This window comes from Oryza sativa, chromosome 6 (genome assembly GCF_034140825.1).
Source record: "Oryza sativa Japonica Group chromosome 6, ASM3414082v1".
Lineage (NCBI taxonomy): Eukaryota > Viridiplantae > Streptophyta > Magnoliopsida > Poales > Poaceae > Oryza > Oryza sativa.
The window spans coordinates 27,927,010-27,945,941 of NC_089040.1; the positions used below are offsets into that span (position 1 = coordinate 27,927,010).

Below are 18,932 nucleotides of genomic sequence, written 5' to 3' on the forward strand. Positions count from 1 at the left end.
GAGTGGGAGTTTAGAGTTGGGAGTTGAAGTTTGGAGCCCTACCAAACGAGGCCTCAGTATCGCAAACAACCACCCGCATAAACCCTAAACCACATCACAGACGTGATCCACTGTTGGAAATAGTCCCACATTGCTTATTTAGGGGGAGTTGAACCAACTTAAAAGTGGAGGGAGTCCCTCACCTCTTGAGCTAACTTTTGGGGTGCTTTCTTCAGATTGGGCCAACGTCTCCCAGTTTTGGGTTAACAAGTGGTAGTTTTGGGTTAACAAGTGGTATCGAGCCTTATTTAGGGGGAGTTCAACCATCTCCCAGTTTTAGGTTAACAAGGGGGAGTTCAACCATCTCCCAGTTTTGAGTTAACAAGTGGTATCAGAGCCTTATTTAGGGGGAGTTCAACCAACTTAAAATGGGGACATTGTTTTGGGCCATCATCCACGGGATTTTGCGATCCCAATCTACAAACTCCGCCCACTCGCTTACCCATTGCTGCGGAGTAATACCATTTGGTTCACGAATAGGTGATAAAAAATTCTCGCGAACAAACCCAAGCCCATTGTGCCCGCTATTTCCTCTCGATTCAGCGAATCCGATCGGTGGTTGCCGTGAGATAGGGATGCGGAGGGAGGGATTCGTGCGCACCTTGTTGGAATCGGGGGCGATTCGCCGGAGGCGAGACGAGCTCCGCGCCGCGCGCGCGCCCGCGGCGTGTGGAGGTGGGAGGAGTGGGAGAAGGCTTCGCGCCGAAGGATTTTTCAGTCTGTTCGTAAGCAAAGGTTAATGTGGCTTAAGAGGCGTGTTGACGAAATTCGTAACGGCTCGGCGAAAGCGTATCGAGGTTTGACGCAATCGAATAATGGAAGGCGCACGCATCCGGGAAGCCAAGCCAACGGGGCTGTACGGTTCGGACTGTGCTGTGCAGTTGCAGCCTTAAGCTATGTTACCCCGATACGGGGATACGGACACGGATACGCGACACGGCGACACGGGGATACGACATTTTCCAAAAATTGAGGATACGGGGATACGCTAATATATATATATATATATATATATATATATATATATATATATATATATATATATATATATATATATATATATATATATATATATATATATATATATATATATATAAATTAAAAATACAGAAAAGTAGTAAATTGAACAGGGCAAAAATAGATTGTGAATAAGTGCTAGACCACAAATAGTGCATAGACCACAAATTAATAGTTCAACGGTACATCCAAACTCGCAATGACCATAGAAGTTCACATCCAGCCCACAGGGCACGGGCACACAACTAGTTTATAAATAACAAGTTCACAGCCACAAATAGAATAATTAGGATAGACCGATAAACTTGTTCAGTACTCTAAGTTCAATTCAATAATAACTAGATAGGTAGATCAATTTAATTGCTGCTTGTATCAATCATGGTAACTGAAGTGGCTGAAGGTCCAGCATCAGCAGACAGATCCAATGCACCAAGATCTTCTAGCACCCTCTCAAGGTCAGGCTCATCAAGTGAAAGAGCAGCTTCTTGAAGAAAATCAGCACCACCCTCGAACATCTCAAAGCTGTCTCCTCCAACATCCCACATTCTTGATGGACCAGTACAGTACTCTTCAGATTTCCTGGAAAGAAGACGCAAATTCTGGTGCACAAACACCAAATCTTCAGCACGTCCAGGGTTTAGCCTACAATAAAGCAATTGTAGTCACTGATCAGTTCCATGCATTTCAAACATACAAGAAATTTACTAAGTAAGAGAAGGAACAGAACTTGTTTCTCATTGAATTATGGATCAAACCATAGGTGCTCCAATTTCTTTCAGCACAAGATGATGATGTTGGTTGTCCAAGTAATTTTAGCGCCAATTTTTTTAACTCAGGGGCAGAGTTACCATAAATTCCCCACCATTGCTTTGCATCCAAATGAGCTCTATCCTCGATTGAGTCAAAGGAATTAAACCCATTTCCAAACAGCGAGAAATCTGCAAACTGCTGCTTGATCTTCCTTAATTCATCACCAGCAAAATACCTTCTGAAGCATTTGTTTCTCATTTCTGAAATTTCTGCATCCATGTGAGGAGCTTCACGGGTTGGAACCTCAGCCAACCAGCTTTCGCAGTAGTACCTACATTTTATAAAAACAATTAATAGGCTAACAACGACTACAAATTATGGAAACAAACATTTAAAAGTAGAAGCAGAACATTACTTGGGGTTCAGTGAGTGTGCCAAGCAATGCAGGGGGGTATTACTTTTTGCCCATCGAGAGTACAAGATCTCTTGCACATGAAAGAAAAAGGAGGAATGCTCATCTAGTTCTTTCCCTTCATGACGATAAACTATTTTTTTCACCTTATCTATCATTGAATCCCACATCTCATAAACCAAATGGAGGCAAGGTTTGTCGGTGTCAGCTGCACGAATCATGAAATAGATAGGATCAGTGAAATCTAGGATATACTGCACCTTATCCCACCACACATCATTTAGAACCTTCTCTTTGACTTGCTGTGCTTGAACTTGATTGTCTTCCCTATAAGAATTCCATTTTTCACTCACTACCATCAAGATTAGAGATTCTTTGATAGCACGGAACCTCTTTAACATTACAATGGTAGAAGCAAATATTGTATCAGCAATGGCAAGAAATTTTAGCTTACTGAACTCATTGAACATGGAGAGCCTCATTGAGTGGTTCATGATGAAGTTTTTTATGAAAGAAGAATCTGCTGCTACCTCAGTGATCCACTGAAATTCTTCATAAGCATCCCCACTTGAACTCTTGGCTGCACATATGTTCTTCAAGGCCAGGTTCAAGGTATGGACAACACACGGCGTCCAAAAAATGCGCCTGTACCTCTGTTCAACTATCAACCCAGCAGCCCTGCAATTAGCTGCATTGTCAGTGATAACCTGTACCACATTCTTTGGTCCAACATCCTCAATGACTGCAATCATCTTCTCAGCAATATATTCCTTCCTCTTAATTTCTCCTTCAGTGTTGATTGCTCTTAAAAACATTGGCCCATCTTCTGTCACTGCTAGAAAATTCAAGAGTGGGCGCCTTTGAGCATCAGACCACCCATCGGACACAATGCTCACACCTTTTACAGGCCATGTCGACTTAAGGGGATTTAACAACCGCTCAACATGTGTCTTCTCTTGAACAAGAAGAGTAGTTCGTAGCTTGTTGTAACTTGGAGGGGAATAGCCCCCAAGCGCATTGTTGCAAGCAAACATAAAAGCCTTCCTGAAATATGGGTTTCTTGCAACATTGAAAGGAATGCCTACAGACCAAACCAAATGTCCAAATATTAGTCACATTTGTAACACAAATATGAGAATGTATGAGTTAATAAAACGTACTAAACTCTAGTCTAACCTGCTGTGTAGAACATTCTCGCAATCAAAGCATCAAGGTTGGAACGAGTATCTGAATTGAAGCTAGACTCAATAGCTGAAACAGCCCTTCTCTTCCCCCTACTCGCGCCCTCTGCTGGCAGTGGGATGTCCTTAGGCAAGTTCCTTTCAGCAACTGCTGCAGCTCTAGCCATTTCATCGTGAAGTTGACTAAGAACATCGATTGTTACCTTTGGACAGGGAGCTACACCATTAGATCCCACCTTCAAGAGATGTGCTTTAACACTTGAGTAGCTCCCATGCATAATATTACCACAAAGCCTGCATCTAAACCTTACATTCCCTCCCTGGCCTTTACCTGTTTTCTCCATTAACTCAACATACCTCCACAATGGCTTGTTTTCATTGTCATTGGGAGGAATCACACGGGAAGCATTCAAGAGGTTGCTTGCCCTTGCTGGACCACTAGTTCCTCTTGATAAATCAGCAGCAGAATTAGGAGCCGGACTACCACTAGGATGGCTAGATGCACTAGCACTAGCACTTGAGCTTCCAGTTCGATAATCCATGGGATCTAACAAAAAAAAGATAGTACTTATACTAAGAAAAGATGAAGGGCATTGCATTCTTGCAGATCCACTAAAACTCTAAACGAAATAAGAAGAGCATTGCAGTATTGCTCTGCTGCAGTGCATAGAATGCTAAAAGAGGGGATTTATTATTCACCTCAACAAGGGAACGAACAGGAAAACAGATCGGCGACGACAGTGTTGTGCCGACGTCACAGTAGGAGGCGGCGAGGCGCAGCCCAGTGCGCGGCGCCGGCGCAGCTCGGCGGCGGCGACGGTTGACGAGGCAGCCCGGCAGCAGCGACGACACTGGAGCACGTGAGGGGCGTTGGTGGTGACGCTGTTGAGCCAGCGTCGGAGGTGGAGAGCAGCGTGGCGGCGCCGGCGCAGCCCGTCAGCGGCAATGGCTGATGGGGCGGCGGCGGCGCTGGAGCGTTGGGGAAGAGAGGCGAGAGTGAGAGTTGAGAGGCGGCGCAGGCTGGGTGGATATGCTCCCCACGCGCGCGCGGGTTTTGGTACCGGCGGAATATTAGGGTTAAACGTATCGGGACCGTATCAGAACGTATCGGAAACGTATCAGGAATTATTTTATTTATTTTAAAATCAGGATAAATACCGATACGTCCCGGACACGTATCCGGCCGTGTCCGATACGTGTCCGTATCCGATCGCGTGTCGGACACAGACACGCGCCTGCTTTGCCGTATCAGTGCTTCATAGCCCTTAAGACATTGCATTTAGCACGTGGATTAGCTACTTTCTCATTTACCCAGCCTACTTGATCGTGGCATGATAAACTTAGCTCCTCTCACATTGTACGTCTTTAAATGGGTTCGAGCAAGTTCGGCATGTTCGGTAGAATTGGCCTGCAGGTCAAGGGATTACACCTTCTGATTTATCCACCAATACAAGGGATTCAAAATTACGGAGCCACCATCTGTCTATCCCGGACTTGTCGGCGAGAATTTCATTAAATTTTTAATATTGATAAGTAAATTGATGATGAAATATCTATAGGCTGTGCTTAGATTTATGGGGGGTAAAGTTTGGGCGTGTCACATCGGATATACGGATACATATTTGAAGTATTAAACGTAGTCTAATAACAAAATAAATTGCATATTCTGCCTGTAAACTGCGAGACGAATTTATTAAGCCTAATTAATCCTTCATTAGTAAATATTTACCGTAACACCACATTGTCAGATCATAGAGCAATTATGCTTAAAAGATTCGTCTCGTAATTTACATGCATTCTGTGTAATTAGTTTTTTTCGTTTATATTTAATACCCTCATGCATATGTTCAAACATTCGATGTAACAGGGTAAAAGAAATTTGCTAATGATGAAAATATTAGTTATATTGGAATTTGCCAGGGCTCAAAAATCTTTCAGGCTCCGCCAATGAATGTGAGCAAAGAATAGCAGGATTTAGCATCAACTTATCAGCTTTTTTTCACTCCCACTCTTCCCTGAACATGTACTTTCTGCAGTTTTTTTTATGTGTCAATACAACCATTGTCTCGTATTTTGCCTATTTCTTAGTTTCTATTAAATGGGTATAATCCCTTGGACAATTTTTGTCAGAGGACACCCAACACCTGTGTAATTTACTGTAGATGTTGAAAAAAGTTAAGATATCTTAAAAACTGATAGTTTGCTATAAGACACTTTCATCTCAATAGGAGTGAAGTTCTTAAGAAAGACGATAATGCTCCCAGCGCAACTCTAAATTTATCATCACCCAAAGTACTCCATCACTAGCACACAACATAGTCTATCCTCACTTCAGACTTAGTTCAGAAACTTTTGACCATAGGAACATTCCCGCATTTTTTAAAGAATTTCTCTTGCTAATTGAGCCGGAAAGTTTCATCTAACAAATTACCAAATGTTCAGAGCGACTTTCAACCGTGACACTTTTTACGATATCTATCAGTAAATTACAAAAATTTTAAATGTCCTATAATAAATTTTGCCTTATATTTACGGTCTTAGAATGGAGTATATAATAATAGTACTGTATGTACTTTCCATATGTGGTATCCAAGCTCACCATGCACAACGAACATGCCCCCTACAACACACACTGACATGTGGGCCCTCACAAAAAACGTTCAGAAATCCATCCGCGGGCGGGAAGCAGAGGGGGCAGAGGATCCCCCAAATTTGGAGCGTTTTCAAACCGCCCCCCGCACCAAATTTACTCCTCCCCAAATACGGCCTCAATTTATCCCTCCTCCCGCTCGATTTCTCCTCCCCTCCCCTCCCCTCCCCTTCCCACCGCCTCCGCCCTTCGTCGTCGTCGTCGTCGCGCATGGAGTCACCCGCCGCGGGCGGCGCGTCTCCGGCGCCGGAGGCTCCTCCGCCCCCGCCGAGGGGGTGGATCTCCGGCCTCGTCTCCGGAGCCGGCCGGATCCTCGCCTCCGTGCTAGGTCCCGACTCGCCTGCCGCCGCCTCCGGCTCCGCCACGACGACCTCAGCCACGTCGCCGTCCGCGTCCTCCTCCCCGGCGTCGTCCAGGCATCCCGGTTATATTCGAGGTAGAAGTGTTGTGTGTGTGTGTGTTCGTAATCGTCCATGCTTTGCTAGCCATTTCAGGAGTTGGATGCGGGCCTTCATTTGCTTGTGGAATCCTAGCTAGCTTGGCCGCTTGAATTAACTTATTAGGGCCGCTCATGGGAAACGTTACAATGGGATTCTCGCTTTTGCGGTTTGAGTGCATGGAACTGTGAATAGAATCGAAATTTCAACACCTAGCAGTTTCATACTGAAAAACTAGCCAAATACCTGTGTAGTATTTCCGAAAATAATAAAATTAAATAATTACTGAAAAAAGGTATTATTTTCAGTTGGTTCAAACAAGATCATTCATTTTACCATGCTTAGAAAATTAAAGAGCTGCAACCTACGCAACCTACATAGTACTAAGAGCAAACAGAACATTGATGGCTCACATGTCACATGTCAGTCTTTTAATAATAGTATAAAAAAGGGCATAAATATGCTTGTTTCTGTGTGTTTTGTTTGTTGAGCTCATGCTATTATGTCGTGCATAGTCATGTCAATGGCAATGTCGCTGTCATTGTTGCACACAAAAGTCAATCCAGGTTCAGTACTGTACTAGTAAAATGCGTTGGGTCGTGGGCTTGAGTGCATTGGCACTAAGCGACTAACTAGGTGAAAATGCCTATTTGTTGCCTTTTTATTCATATAGTTTCCTGTAATTCACCTATTAACCCTTTATTTTGGCTGCATTTGGTTCGTGGAGACCCTTGATTACTCACCTACAACTTTGATCCTGAAATGTCATAGTCCAAAATATTTTATAGCCTTGAAGCTTTGTATTTTTATAATCCAAAGTTGATAAGCGAGGAGATCATGAAGGCATGTATGTATATGACCCTATCTTTTAAAAGTAAGACCGAGTTTTCTAGCTTGTCTAACAAACAGCCAGCCAGACTGGAACCTGTTAGTGACTTCAGTGATTGGTCAATTAGTTTGCGTTTGAACTTGGAGGCTATCTCAAACTTGTAAGTTCAATCATCATCACCTTTCTCCTAATGCTAGATGCAGGAACTGTTTATACTTCCCTGCAAAAAAGACACGGCTGCTAGTCTTTCATTCTGTAGCATGACAATTGTGTGTTTTTCTAGTATACAAAACATGCAGTTTTCTTAATAGTCCAAAACAAGGGTGATTCCAAAATCATGGTAATATCTGGAATTAGTCTAAATCTGTGGTGAAAAGATGGTTTTTTTATGCCTATTACTCCATATCTCGTTTCTACTATTTACAACACTTTGATCACGTTATCTTTCTCATGTGCATTTTTTTGTATTTTATGAATTTGGGTGAATTTCTTGACTATGATGTTTCATTGTTCGTGCTCGAGCCAGTTCTTTCTTTTCTTTTAAAGGGCTGTACCTTTTTGCATTTTGCATAGATACTGCCATACTAAAAAAATGATTTCTCTGTTATGTATCCCTGTGCTGATTCTTTTCTTTTCGCTCACAGATCATGGTAATTCCCCACTATTTTTTCCGAAAGCTAATAAGTTAAACAAGGTATTCTCGCTTCTTGGCTTTCCTGTTTGTTATTTGAAAAATTGCATACCTTCTTTTTCTAAACAAACACTTGCTGGGTTTAGGAGTGCGTCCTTATCTATTGAGGACTTCTGAGACTAAAGTTGTACATCTTTTTTTGCCTGATATGATGTCAGAGTGAAAATGAAGCAATTATGAAAGATTATTCTGAGGCATCACTAGCAATTATCTCAGAGATTGAGCCGAAGGATGCCATAATGCAGTTACTTAAGCAGGAGACTTATTCAAGGTATCCATGTAGTACATCTTGTTTCCTTCCATTATATTCTTCTAGTTCTATACAATATTGTTTAATTTACATACCTATTTCTGATTTTACCGAACTATTCCACTTAGGTCTGAATGCAATGCACTAGTAAAGATAATTCAAGAGCGGGTTGTGGACTCAAATTTAAATGGAGTTGATGCTGGTGGGCTTGCTCTTCCAATCAATTGGAAGACTGGCAGACAAGCAAATATTGGATATTCTTCATTGAGTCCAAAAGGATTGTTGCCTGCAACTTCAATTCCTCCAGTCCAGGACCATGTTTTTGATAATAGTGCTGGTGCCGGTGCATCTACAACAATAGCTCATGATAGGGGTCCTTTCGCCCACGCTACTGATAAGATTCAATCCGTGAGTGCTCTTTGCTTATAATTTTAGTTTGTACTGATATAAGGTAACTCGAACAGTCAAGCCACAATACATGGCTATATTTGCAAAAGTGCAAAGTGAAACCCTAATAATCAGTTCGACATAAAGCATCCAAAATATTAAAATTGTCTTTCAATCAGATGAATGATGACCAATAATCTTACTTATCCCTCATCATTTAACTTATATTCATGGGAAAATAGAAATGATGTATATTGTTTGTACTTGAGTGCTGTTAGACTGCCATAGCACTATAGCAATATAGTGGATTTGTACATTTGCAGTGGATCTCTAGCCTTCTACGCAATGCAACTGGTAATGTAACAGCCGAAAGTCCTATTTGCTATAGGATGCAATACGAATTAATGAGTACGTTGACTCTGGTATCTTTGCTTGCAATTATATGGAAGAAAGTGTAGGTCAATAGTTCTCTTTTGAATCTTTACAACCATCTAATTTACTGATTTTCTTTGTTTCTCCTTTGTATCATACTCTGCAGTGATAGAATTTCTCTCTGCACATTTAACTGCAGGTACTCAAAAGAAGTTGCTCTGTTGCAACGGATACCCCTGACCCTGAGGACTCCCGAAGAGTCAGGCCAAAAATTAATGGAAATTCATTAGAAATTTCAAATTTTAAGCAAGTCGATGTTATTCGAACTCATTCAGGTAGGAATTACAAAATTACTTAAACGTTTCTTTGGGAGGGGGAATTTGTTTCCCTTTATACAATTTGTTTGAGATTCACATTTTCATGCATATTTTTCTTACCCAGATTCAAATTCATGTGAAAACCTCATCGCCAAGAATCATAATTCATTTGGTTGCTTTTCAGGAGATGACAATAAATTATCAGATGTTCCCCTTTTTGGGACCAACAATTTAATATATTCTAATATTGTTTCAATTGTTGGGAGTGCCGATGAAAAAATAGGCATACCTAACAAACCTTCAGCTGGTGATGGCAATAAAAACTATGATTCTGAATTTTTAAATCCATGTACCAATAAGGTAAAGTGTCCAGTCACATCTCAAACATGATATATTTTTCGTCTGTCTTGTTTCGTCAGTCATATCACAAACGAAGTTAACGCTAATCTCTACCATAGGATCTGAAGAACAGCTTTCCATTGAAGGTGGAACCTTTGGATGTTTGTATTCCTTTCGAGCAGCAGATGATGGATCTCTCACACCAGAAGCATGAGCGTATGTTGTCATCTTTGGAATTGCTATATTTCTCTTACTGCCATGAAATGATAACTTAATATCTTCTGAGTTTGTTGGTTGCCTTGAACAGATGCTGCATGTGATGATTATTGTTCTGTCTCAAAATTAATGTTTAAGGAGGATATTGAGACTGCACTCAGGTACCCCACGTCGCCTGTTCCATTATTCTGTATGTGTGAATTTAGGCCCTGTTTAGATTTCCTAGCAAAATTTTTCACTCTGTCACATCGAATGTTTGAACACCTGCATGGAGTATTAAATATAAACGAAAAAAATAACTAATTACATAGATTGTGTATAAATTGCGAGATGAATATTTTAAGCCTAATTGCTCCATGATCTGACAATGTGGTGCTACAGTAAATATTTGCTAATGACGGATTAATTAGGCTTAATAAATTCGTCTCGCAGTTTACATGCGGATTCTGTAATTTGTTTTGTTATTAGTCTACGTTTAATATTTCAAATGTGTGTCCGTATATCCGATGCGACACGTTAAAACTTTACACCCCTGGATCTAAACACAGCCTTATTTGGGAGTGTTCTCTACTTTTAGAGCTTGAAATGTTTGAGTCGCTCTAGATCAGTCCTTTTTTAAGATTGAAATGTCACGACATCTTAATGATGGCTGTTGCAACGTTATGCACACATATATAGGACAACATTGCCACTTACGATCATTGTTGCCACTGTCATGACAATGCAAGAAGATTATGTCTGTGGAACACACTGGCCTCCTCAAGGTTGCCTGCCTAAGTTCCTATCATTGATCACTTCATGTTGAACAAGTAAAATGCATGTTATAAAAGATAAAAAAAAATGCATGTTATAATGAATGATCGTAGCACAAACTACTCCTATTTTAGGTCAGTGGAGTAATATTAGTATCTTTCACCTCGAAAAAAAAAGGTAATATTAGTATCTATTTCAGCATGCCAGTGGGCGTGCCGCTAGAAAATGGTTCTAAGAACCGGAGACGAAGGGCACCCAACACGCAGAGGATTACCCCGGCAAGGTCTCCTGCCAAGGGTTCACGTCGCAAGAGTAATGATGTCACAGTAAAATCAGAGACCGACTTGCTAGAGCAAAGCAAGGGTTCACATGATGTCACAGTAAAGTCAGAGATCGACTTGCTAGAGCAAAGTAAATTGGCACTGATGGAGCAGTCACCAGATTTAGGCGATATTCCGGTGAAGAGACCAGTTGGGAGGCCAAGGAAGGCAAAATGAATGCTAGACAAATTTGATGTCCTCAAATCTGTCCATGGTCTTATGTATATCATCTCTGAAGAACCTGAAAAGTCACAATCTCTGAAGGACATTGCAGCCTTCACTCTTGTACAGATGTCTGTTCCATCTGACATGTGTATCAAGTATTAGACAGAAGGAAAGGGAAACATTGCCATGTACCCAGTAGTCTAACTTATGTCTGTTAATTGGTAAATGTAGTAATGTACTCAACATGTAGGTGTAGTGCATGTCACAAACTTCATTTGATGCATTTCTGGCTCTTGCACTCCTGCTGTCTATGTGTAAAGTTCTGATATTCAGGGTACGTTTGACAAAGCTCCGGATCTTGTCTGGATCAGAAGTTTGTAAGTTAAATCGAAGTGATTTAAAATTGTACATTTCATTTAGAATAGGAACCGAATTATTCATTCAATTGTTACTGACATAATCCCTAATTCAAATCATGGATTTCTGGACATTCATGTGCTTTGTATAATCAGATTTTATGTTCTGCCTCAGTTTGCGATTAAGCACTACATACCGCTCCGGCCCAACATTGTGGCCTGTTACCGTTCCGGCCCAGTATATGGGCCGCACGTTTGTCACGATCCTGTCAATCAAAATAAAGTCTACTTTACGTTCCTCAACTGATGCCCCTAATTAAATCGCATCCCTCAACCGCAAAAGCGGTATAACCTGTCCTCCAACTGACTAAACTGTTGCAAATGAACTACTCGGCGGTTTGGGAGGTGGTTTCATCCGACGTGTCATCTTTGATCCGTTGGTTGGCTGAGTCAGCACGTAGGCCCCCACATGTCAGTGTCAATGTAAATAGGCCGAATCTAACCCGCTGTATGGGCCGAACGTAGCCCACTGTACCATTCCAGCCCAATATATGCATGGGCCGCACGTAGCCCGCGGTATTGTTCCAGACCAATAAATATGGGCCGCACGTCGGCCGTGATACTGTTTCGGCCCAATATATATGGGCCGCACGTAACCCGTCCGACCCTCCTGGTCTCCTCCGCACACGGTGGCCACTCCGCTCTCGCCGCCGCCGCCGGCCTACGCCGCCGACGAACTCGTGCTGCCGCTCGACTCGCTACTCTTCCGCAGCCCCTGTTCCGGCGCCGGCCACGCGCGGACCTGCACTCCACGCCGACCCCGCGGCGCTTGAGATGGTCCTCCACTCGTCCGGCGAAGGGCAGCACGACGCCGTCTGCTATCTGCTCGACGAAATGCCGCTCCCGGCCGGGCCGCTCGAGCTGTTCTCGGAAGCGGCGGCGTCCCCGATCGCTCGTCACCTACAACGTCGTGCTCGACGTGTACGGGTGGTGGGATGGGGGCGCTCGTGGCCACGAATCTTCGGAAAGGGATCCTCTGACTTAACTGCTGCAGTTAAGTCAGAGGATCTGCTTCCCGAATCTGCGCATCGCCCTTGGTTGAGGAGACGCAGCACGGGCGATCGCAGCATATGTACAATGAGTTCGCCGGTACATAGCTAGGGCTGGGGTTCTTTGAGGAGTCTGCTAAGTGCTTTGATATGTACAGTGACCAGCAAGGGATTATTGCCTAACACATTCACCCGCAATATGTTCATGACAGCTTTGGTAGGGTGGATGAGACGCTCTATCGCCGCGATGCCTCCTCCCGCTGTTCGACCGAACAAAGAATGGTGAACACCTACAAAGCTACGATCTTATCTCTGGTATGCTGGGGAAGAAATTAATCAAGAATTCAAGGTTCAATGTGATGAGTTCTCCAAAAAAAAAAGGTTCAATGTGATGCTGAAGATGCTCGCGGTGATGTCAAGGAGTGGATGTACACCGAATCGGGTCACCTGAAGGCCGGAACAGAATGCTGGCCGTCTGCAAGAAGCGGGGTATGGAGGATATGTCACCCAGGTACTCCAGGGGATGAAGTCTTGTGTGGTTGAGCTGAGCCGAGACACACATTTGACACACTGATATCTGTCTACGGTTTGGTGTGGTTCAAGGACAAACTCTTTCAAGATGTATGATGAAATGGTCCGTGTGCTGGCTTCACATGCAATTCTTTGCTGAATTTGCTGTTACGACAAGGTGATTGGCCCACTGCTCAGTCCATAGTGAGCAAAATACTGAACAAGGCCGAACAAGCGGAATGATCAGTCATATTCTGATCCAGTGCTATGCAAAGGGTGGCAATGCAGCTGGGATAGAAGCTCTCAGAAAGAAGTTTATGACTGTACCATTTTCCCCAGCTGGGTTATCTTGCGGACCCTTGTGATTGCCAACTTTAAGTGCCGATGGCTGGAAGGAATTGAGAAGGCATTTTAAGAGGTAAAGGCACAGGGTTACAAGCGATATTCAACTCCATGCTTGCAATGTATGCGAATAATGGATTGCATAGCAAAGCCACAGAGTTGTTCGATTCAATCAAGCAGAGCAGGCTGAACCCTATCCTGATCATTTACAACAGCTTAATGGACATGTATGCCAAGTCCAACGAGTCCTGGGAAGCTGAGAATATACTGAAACAGCTGGAAAGTTCTCAGGTGAAGCCTGACGTTGCATCGTATAACACTGTCGTCGTAAACGGATTCTGCTTGCGAGGTCTGATCAAAGATGCTCAGAGGATCCTATCCGAGATGATCGCAGATGGCATTGGCTCCATGTGCTGTAACTTTATGTATGACGCATCACACGCTCGTGGGAGGATATGCTAGCCTGGAATGTTCAATGAGGCCAGAGAGACAGGTCGTCAGCTACATGATTCAGCTTCAAGGTGAAGCCCATGGAGTTGACCCACAGGAGAGTAGTAGACAGCTAATGCAAAGCGAAGCAGTACGACGAGGCCCCGTGAATTCCTGTCTGAAATCTCAGGTAACGACCTGAATTCTGATCAGAAGTTGCAATGCATTCTTGAAGCACGTATATAGGATTCTTCTCGATTTGGTAGATAAGCTACTACGCCAAAGCTTAAGTGTCTGAAAAAAAAATATAGAATCTGATAGATCGTCCGATTGTTCTCAACAATGACTGCAATATTGAGTTGATTCAATGCAGCCTAATTGATTAGCGCCATTCTCAATTTCTGATGGACTGGACTGTCCATGGGTTTCTGAATTTTGGGCCTGCCCTGACTTGTTTATGCTTGAATATTTGATTTCAATAGCGCAAGCCTATTTCTAAAAATCTGGCCAATATTTGTATTAGACTTTTGGACTATCCGTTGATACATATAGTTTCTCTCTACGCTTTTGAGCTGTTTTCTCTGTTGAGATTCCTGATTATTTTTTTACTGTAACTACATGGACCACTTAGTGACCTGAATCCACCGACAAGTGAACAAAATTTTTGACTAATAAATTTTCTAGAGACTTGTGAACAACTGTAAAGAAAATAGCTATGTGTTGCTTTGCACATGTACGGTCGTACCTGCCACAGAAAAAAGATCAGAATGGGATGACAAGGACACAAGGCAAGAACGTGGTTTCATTCGGGGAACTGTGTGGTCGTAGCCTCGAGTGCTAAAATCAGCACGAGAAATAAATAGTAGCAGCAAAAATTGAGAGACACAGAAAAAGGAAAAGTTGTTATCTTGCACTTCTGTATCTGTTGATTGTTTGTGTGTTGGATTGGAATTGTAGCTCAATAATGCCGGACATGGTCTATCCGTGCTATAGCTCTTTTCATGCGAATTCTCTGTTTAGATAACATCTCAACAGCACCATACTTTAAGAAAAAAACTGTAGTAAAACAGTGGTGACGTAGTAGTAACAATGGTAGTAGTAGTAGCATTTCACACGGTGCTACCTATTCTCTATACTCGATCTACACATTGAGAAAAAAAAATACTCCAGTACATACATAGATTTGTCTTTTTTTTTTATGTGTAAGTTAAGTTCAGATGTAAGACTTTTGTAGAGTTGCTATTAAACTTTTATTTTTTTTATTTATGTTGTTTTTGAATAAATAAGAGAATAACCACTCGAGGATTATAATTGTTTCAATCAAGTGAGCAAGTCACCGTCTCACCGAAGCATGAAAGCTACATGCTTTCTACTCTCCGTCTTAGTCTGATAGAAAACAGTGTGTTTGTTTGTTTCGTTGTATTTGAAAGCGGGTTTCTCTTAACGTGGAGGGGGAGAGATTACCTTGGTTAACAAGCAAAATTGAGAAAAAAAATATTACCGCTCTTAATTTTGTTTACACTTTTTACAGCTTGGTTGATACATCGCATAATTTTTGTCCAGCTACAACGATAACTGACGAGAAGGAACTGGGGTGAAAATGGGGCAGATATTCCGACCCGAGGCTCGCGGGAGGAATATGAGAGAAAAAATAGGATACCTCATACTATCATAGTTCTAATCTAAATATGGGTTAGGATATGGGAAGACATGTATCCGTCCGTATGTCCCGTATTATAAAATGTATGAAAATTTATTATAAATCCACCTAAAAACATGATAAAATATTGGTTAGTCGCTATTTTACGTGCTCACATGTAATATTGTATAATTTCTTCTTGATGTATCTCTTTTAATACTTCAATTACCTTATTTATTTAATATCTACAGTATGAATTAGAGATACAAATAGATATCCGTTCCTGAATCCGATTCGAATGAAATAATATGGGATATGATACAGGATGAGTGATATGTTATCCGGCACTATCTGTAACCGGCTCCGAATTTAAAAGAAAATATGGGTTATGTTATGAAAATATCATAATCCAACCTACTTGGAAGCATTAGAGTCTCCAGCTTCACGAATATACATTTTTAGTATAAAAAAAGCTTCACTAATACTACCTCCGTTTTTTAATAGATGATGCTGCTGATTTTTTGTCGCACGTTTGGCTATTCGTCTTATTCGAAAAAAATTACATAATTATAATTTATTTTATTGTGAGTTGTTTTATCACTTAAAGTATTTTAAACATAATTTATATCTTATACATTTACATAAAATTTTTCAATAAAATAAATAGTTAAATATATGTTCAAAATTAACAGCGTGGCGACATGGCCAAAGGAGACCGATGCTCGGATCTGTCCAATCGGAGACCGACACGTGCCATGCCGCTGTCACTTTCCCCATAACGCATTGCATTCTACCGCGCCCATGTTTAGTACACCAATACCTCATCTGTTCCAAAACAAATTAAATCGTGAGGATGACTGTATTTTACGATTTTTTTTATAGAAAGAGCGTATTTTACAACTCTTTTTTCTTAACGACGGAAACATTTCATATTTTTGGTCTTTATGGTCTTGTATCTATCAAGTCTTATGCTAAAAGTTTTAGGCATACTACCGATTTAATGATAGATTATGCAAGACAGTGACAATGGGATTAAAATGTTGACGGTAAACGACTAGATTAGGAAAGTCGTACGTCACATATATGTCTAAGTGTGATCCAGATGCAAGGTTTATTCAAACATCTTTGTCTAGAAGACTAGTAAGCCAGTCTTCTGTTCATGACCAACGACTGCTGGACCTCGAACCAACGGCACACAGGGATTTTAAAACCGACGGTAACTGCGTTTACCGTGAGATACTCCCATTAAATTTAAATAATTATAATAATTTTTTTTATAAATTTTATATAGTTTGACGCTTCGTTATTATTATTTCACGGTAACCGCGCTTATCGTTAGAGACGACAACCTTGCCGCAATGATAGGGGTGCCCTAGTGATAGTACGGTTTACGTTAAATTTCACTTGATCTACTGTGTTAAATTTAAAATTCTCAAAAACCATTTTAAATTTCCTTTGAAATATACTTTTGTCCCGTGTCGAAACCTTAAAATTTTTACCGTTTTCGACCTGTTTTCGTCGGAGGTGGGCCCTGTTCATTGACGTCCAGCGTCGTGAAGGGCCCATGTACGTTCCACGGCTAAATTATCAGATTACAGTAAGGGCAGTCCCAACCCTCCACCTAGGATGGTGTCTGTAGACCCCCGTTTTTATAACAGGAATCAATCGTGTAAACAGTACCATTTCCCTGGATCAAGTAGTCTGGTACACACGAATTCATAGCTGAAATACCAAGTGCACATACACGAGTGTCTAATACGAATTATTACATCATAAGCCCGTAGGCATAGTCTTAAATCATCGGACCGAGCGGTCCGGAATACATCCAAAAGCAGAAATAGATAAGGCAGCGGAATTCAGGCAGCGGCATGCCATTGCCACAGGCAACGACCGTACTAAGACCTACTGAGTGCCATCGTCTTCATCTCCCTCCTGGTAGTAGGCATAGGGATCCTCCGAGGCTTCATCTCCCGCTTCTGATTAATTTTATATTTGCAAGGGTGAGTACCAACCGTACTCAGCAAGCCATCACAGCAATGATGCACATGATAGAGGAATTCAAAGGATGGCTATGGTTCTTTCGCGCAAAGCAAGTTTTGCAATTCTTTTCACAAGTCTAAGACCTAGCATAGACTGATCAAGTTTTTAATATCAGTGTTCATATTAAACAATGACGGTTCTGTCCACCATCCATTGTGATCCCAAGGATAGCTTCCCGTCATTGAGTCGTTATGGTTTTCTGAGGACGTCCACATTCCCGCCTCTCAGGAAGTGGCTCCATCAACATAAAAATCATCATGTAATATCCCATCCCACACAAGTTAAAGAATTTAGAGTCTAGCCAAGTGTAATACATGTCCCGGTGCTCAATAACCACGAGCACGGCTATTCAAATAGATTTGGTTTACTCACACTGCAGTGGATGTACACTTTACCCGCACTCCGCGACTGCCCAACATATGAGCCTCGTCCCAACACATGAGACGCGTCACGGCAAAACTTTTCGATAACCTCGCATTGGCAGTACCCGCTCCATGAACTTAAATCCTCATGCACTCTAGGCGTCCATGTTTCTAGCAGTGAGAGGAGTTCTGGTGCTCCCGGAGAAAGAGAAGTCTCACACGCATATTAAATTATGGTTCAAGTTAAGTTCTCTCTCTCACACACTCATGGCAGTCCTACCAATGGCAACACCGATGTAGGGCACGCCTCTCGGCCCTACCTCAACGGCTGTCCCATCGTAGCGCACCTGCCTCACTCAGGGGTGAACCATCTATGCAGGGATACTGCCTCCGCTCGGCTATCTAATCTGCTAGGTCTATACCCATTCGAGAAGTACGGTTGTACGGGGGTCGTTTCATGCTTAACTTCATGGCTCGGTCCTTAATTGACTGGGGACGGTACTAGCCTTTTCCAGATACCACCCAAATCCTCCGTCCGCCCCAGTCGAAAACAGTTGTTTTAATTTTATTTCTCCTTTCACAAATCATGTCATCAACATCATGGCAATGTGGCGCTCATGTCTCCACATGCCGCATCTCAATTACCTTCCCGAAGGTAATTGCCCAAGCATATAGCATTTGATAAATATGAGTATGCATGATTCTAGAATAGCATTTCTAAGCAATTGTCATAGTTGACTAGGGACTCATACGTAAACATGGTTACAAAGATTTAAGGGTAAACAATAAACAAGGCATGGCATAATCACAAGTAGGATGTTCATCATTTCATTGCATGTAATTTTTATTTGTAAACAAAACAATTTCGCAATTAGGATCAACATGTTCGAGGAATAGTGATGACTTGCCTTGCTCAAAGTCTTGCGGGTCTTGGCCTTCGCTTGGATCCGCAACTCCCTCGGGCTCTATAGTTACGTGTAAAAATTGATTTGAATTCGATTAGAATTCAAATAAAAATCCAAATAAATCCAAATGGAAGTCGAACGCAAAAGTCGATTCTTTTATATTAACTTTACTATT

At 42.0% G+C, this 18,932-nt stretch overlaps 2 protein-coding genes and 1 pseudogene across 3 annotated transcripts; 2 read left to right on the forward strand and 1 right to left on the reverse strand.

The window, feature by feature from the left end:
- Positions 1–1,177: 1,177 nt before the first annotated feature.
- On the reverse strand, positions 1,178–4,437 carry LOC9267181 (uncharacterized). The gene is made up of 5 exons (XM_015787313.3): positions 4,099–4,437; positions 3,395–3,946; positions 2,222–3,299; positions 1,784–2,137; positions 1,178–1,698 (listed from the first exon to the last, which is right to left on the reverse strand). The coding sequence occupies exons 2-5, from the start codon at positions 3,939–3,941 to the stop codon at positions 1,413–1,415; spliced, it is 2,265 nt and encodes a 754-aa protein (XP_015642799.1). The 5' UTR covers positions 3,942–3,946; positions 4,099–4,437; the 3' UTR covers positions 1,178–1,412.
- A 1,701-nt stretch (positions 4,438–6,138) lies between these two features.
- Positions 6,139–11,615, forward strand: LOC4341725 (uncharacterized). 2 transcript variants are annotated; one of them, XM_015787141.3, is made up of 9 exons: positions 6,139–6,485; positions 7,960–8,009; positions 8,165–8,277; positions 8,385–8,664; positions 9,215–9,350; positions 9,517–9,692; positions 9,791–9,887; positions 9,979–10,048; positions 10,840–11,615. In XM_015787141.3, exons 1-9 carry the CDS (start codon positions 6,260–6,262, stop codon positions 11,135–11,137), a joined length of 1,446 nt encoding a protein of 481 aa, XP_015642627.1. In that variant the 5' UTR covers positions 6,139–6,259; the 3' UTR covers positions 11,138–11,615. The 2 variants fall into 2 exon arrangements, with proteins under 2 accessions (XP_015642627.1, XP_015642626.1); XM_015787140.3 differs by having other exon boundaries at positions 6,143–6,485; positions 9,457–9,692.
- Positions 11,616–12,154: 539 nt separating this feature from the next.
- Positions 12,155–14,202, forward strand: LOC107281334 (pentatricopeptide repeat-containing protein 10, chloroplastic-like; annotated as a pseudogene).
- Positions 14,203–18,932: the final 4,730 nt, after the last annotated feature.

Excerpts from the sequence above, each read along its gene's own strand:
- LOC9267181 (XM_015787313.3), bottom strand. The coding sequence starts at position 3,941 with ATGGATTATCGAACTGGAAGCTCAAGTGCTAGTGCTAGTGCATCTAGC. Across the intron at positions 3,300-3,394 it reads GAGAATGTTCTACACAGCAG|GCATTCCTTTCAATGTTGCA; the intron begins GTTAGACTAGAG and ends TTTGGTCTGTAG. Across the intron at positions 2,138-2,221 it reads GCACACTCACTGAACCCCAA|GTACTACTGCGAAAGCTGGT; the intron begins GTAATGTTCTGC and ends TATAAAATGTAG.
- LOC4341725 (XM_015787140.3), top strand. The coding sequence starts at position 6,260 with ATGGAGTCACCCGCCGCGGGCGGCGCGTCTCCGGCGCCGGAGGCTCCT. Across the intron at positions 9,351-9,456 it reads TGTTATTCGAACTCATTCAG|ATTCAAATTCATGTGAAAAC; the intron begins GTAGGAATTACA and ends TTTCTTACCCAG. Across the intron at positions 10,049-10,839 it reads GATATTGAGACTGCACTCAG|CATGCCAGTGGGCGTGCCGC; the intron begins GTACCCCACGTC and ends TATCTATTTCAG.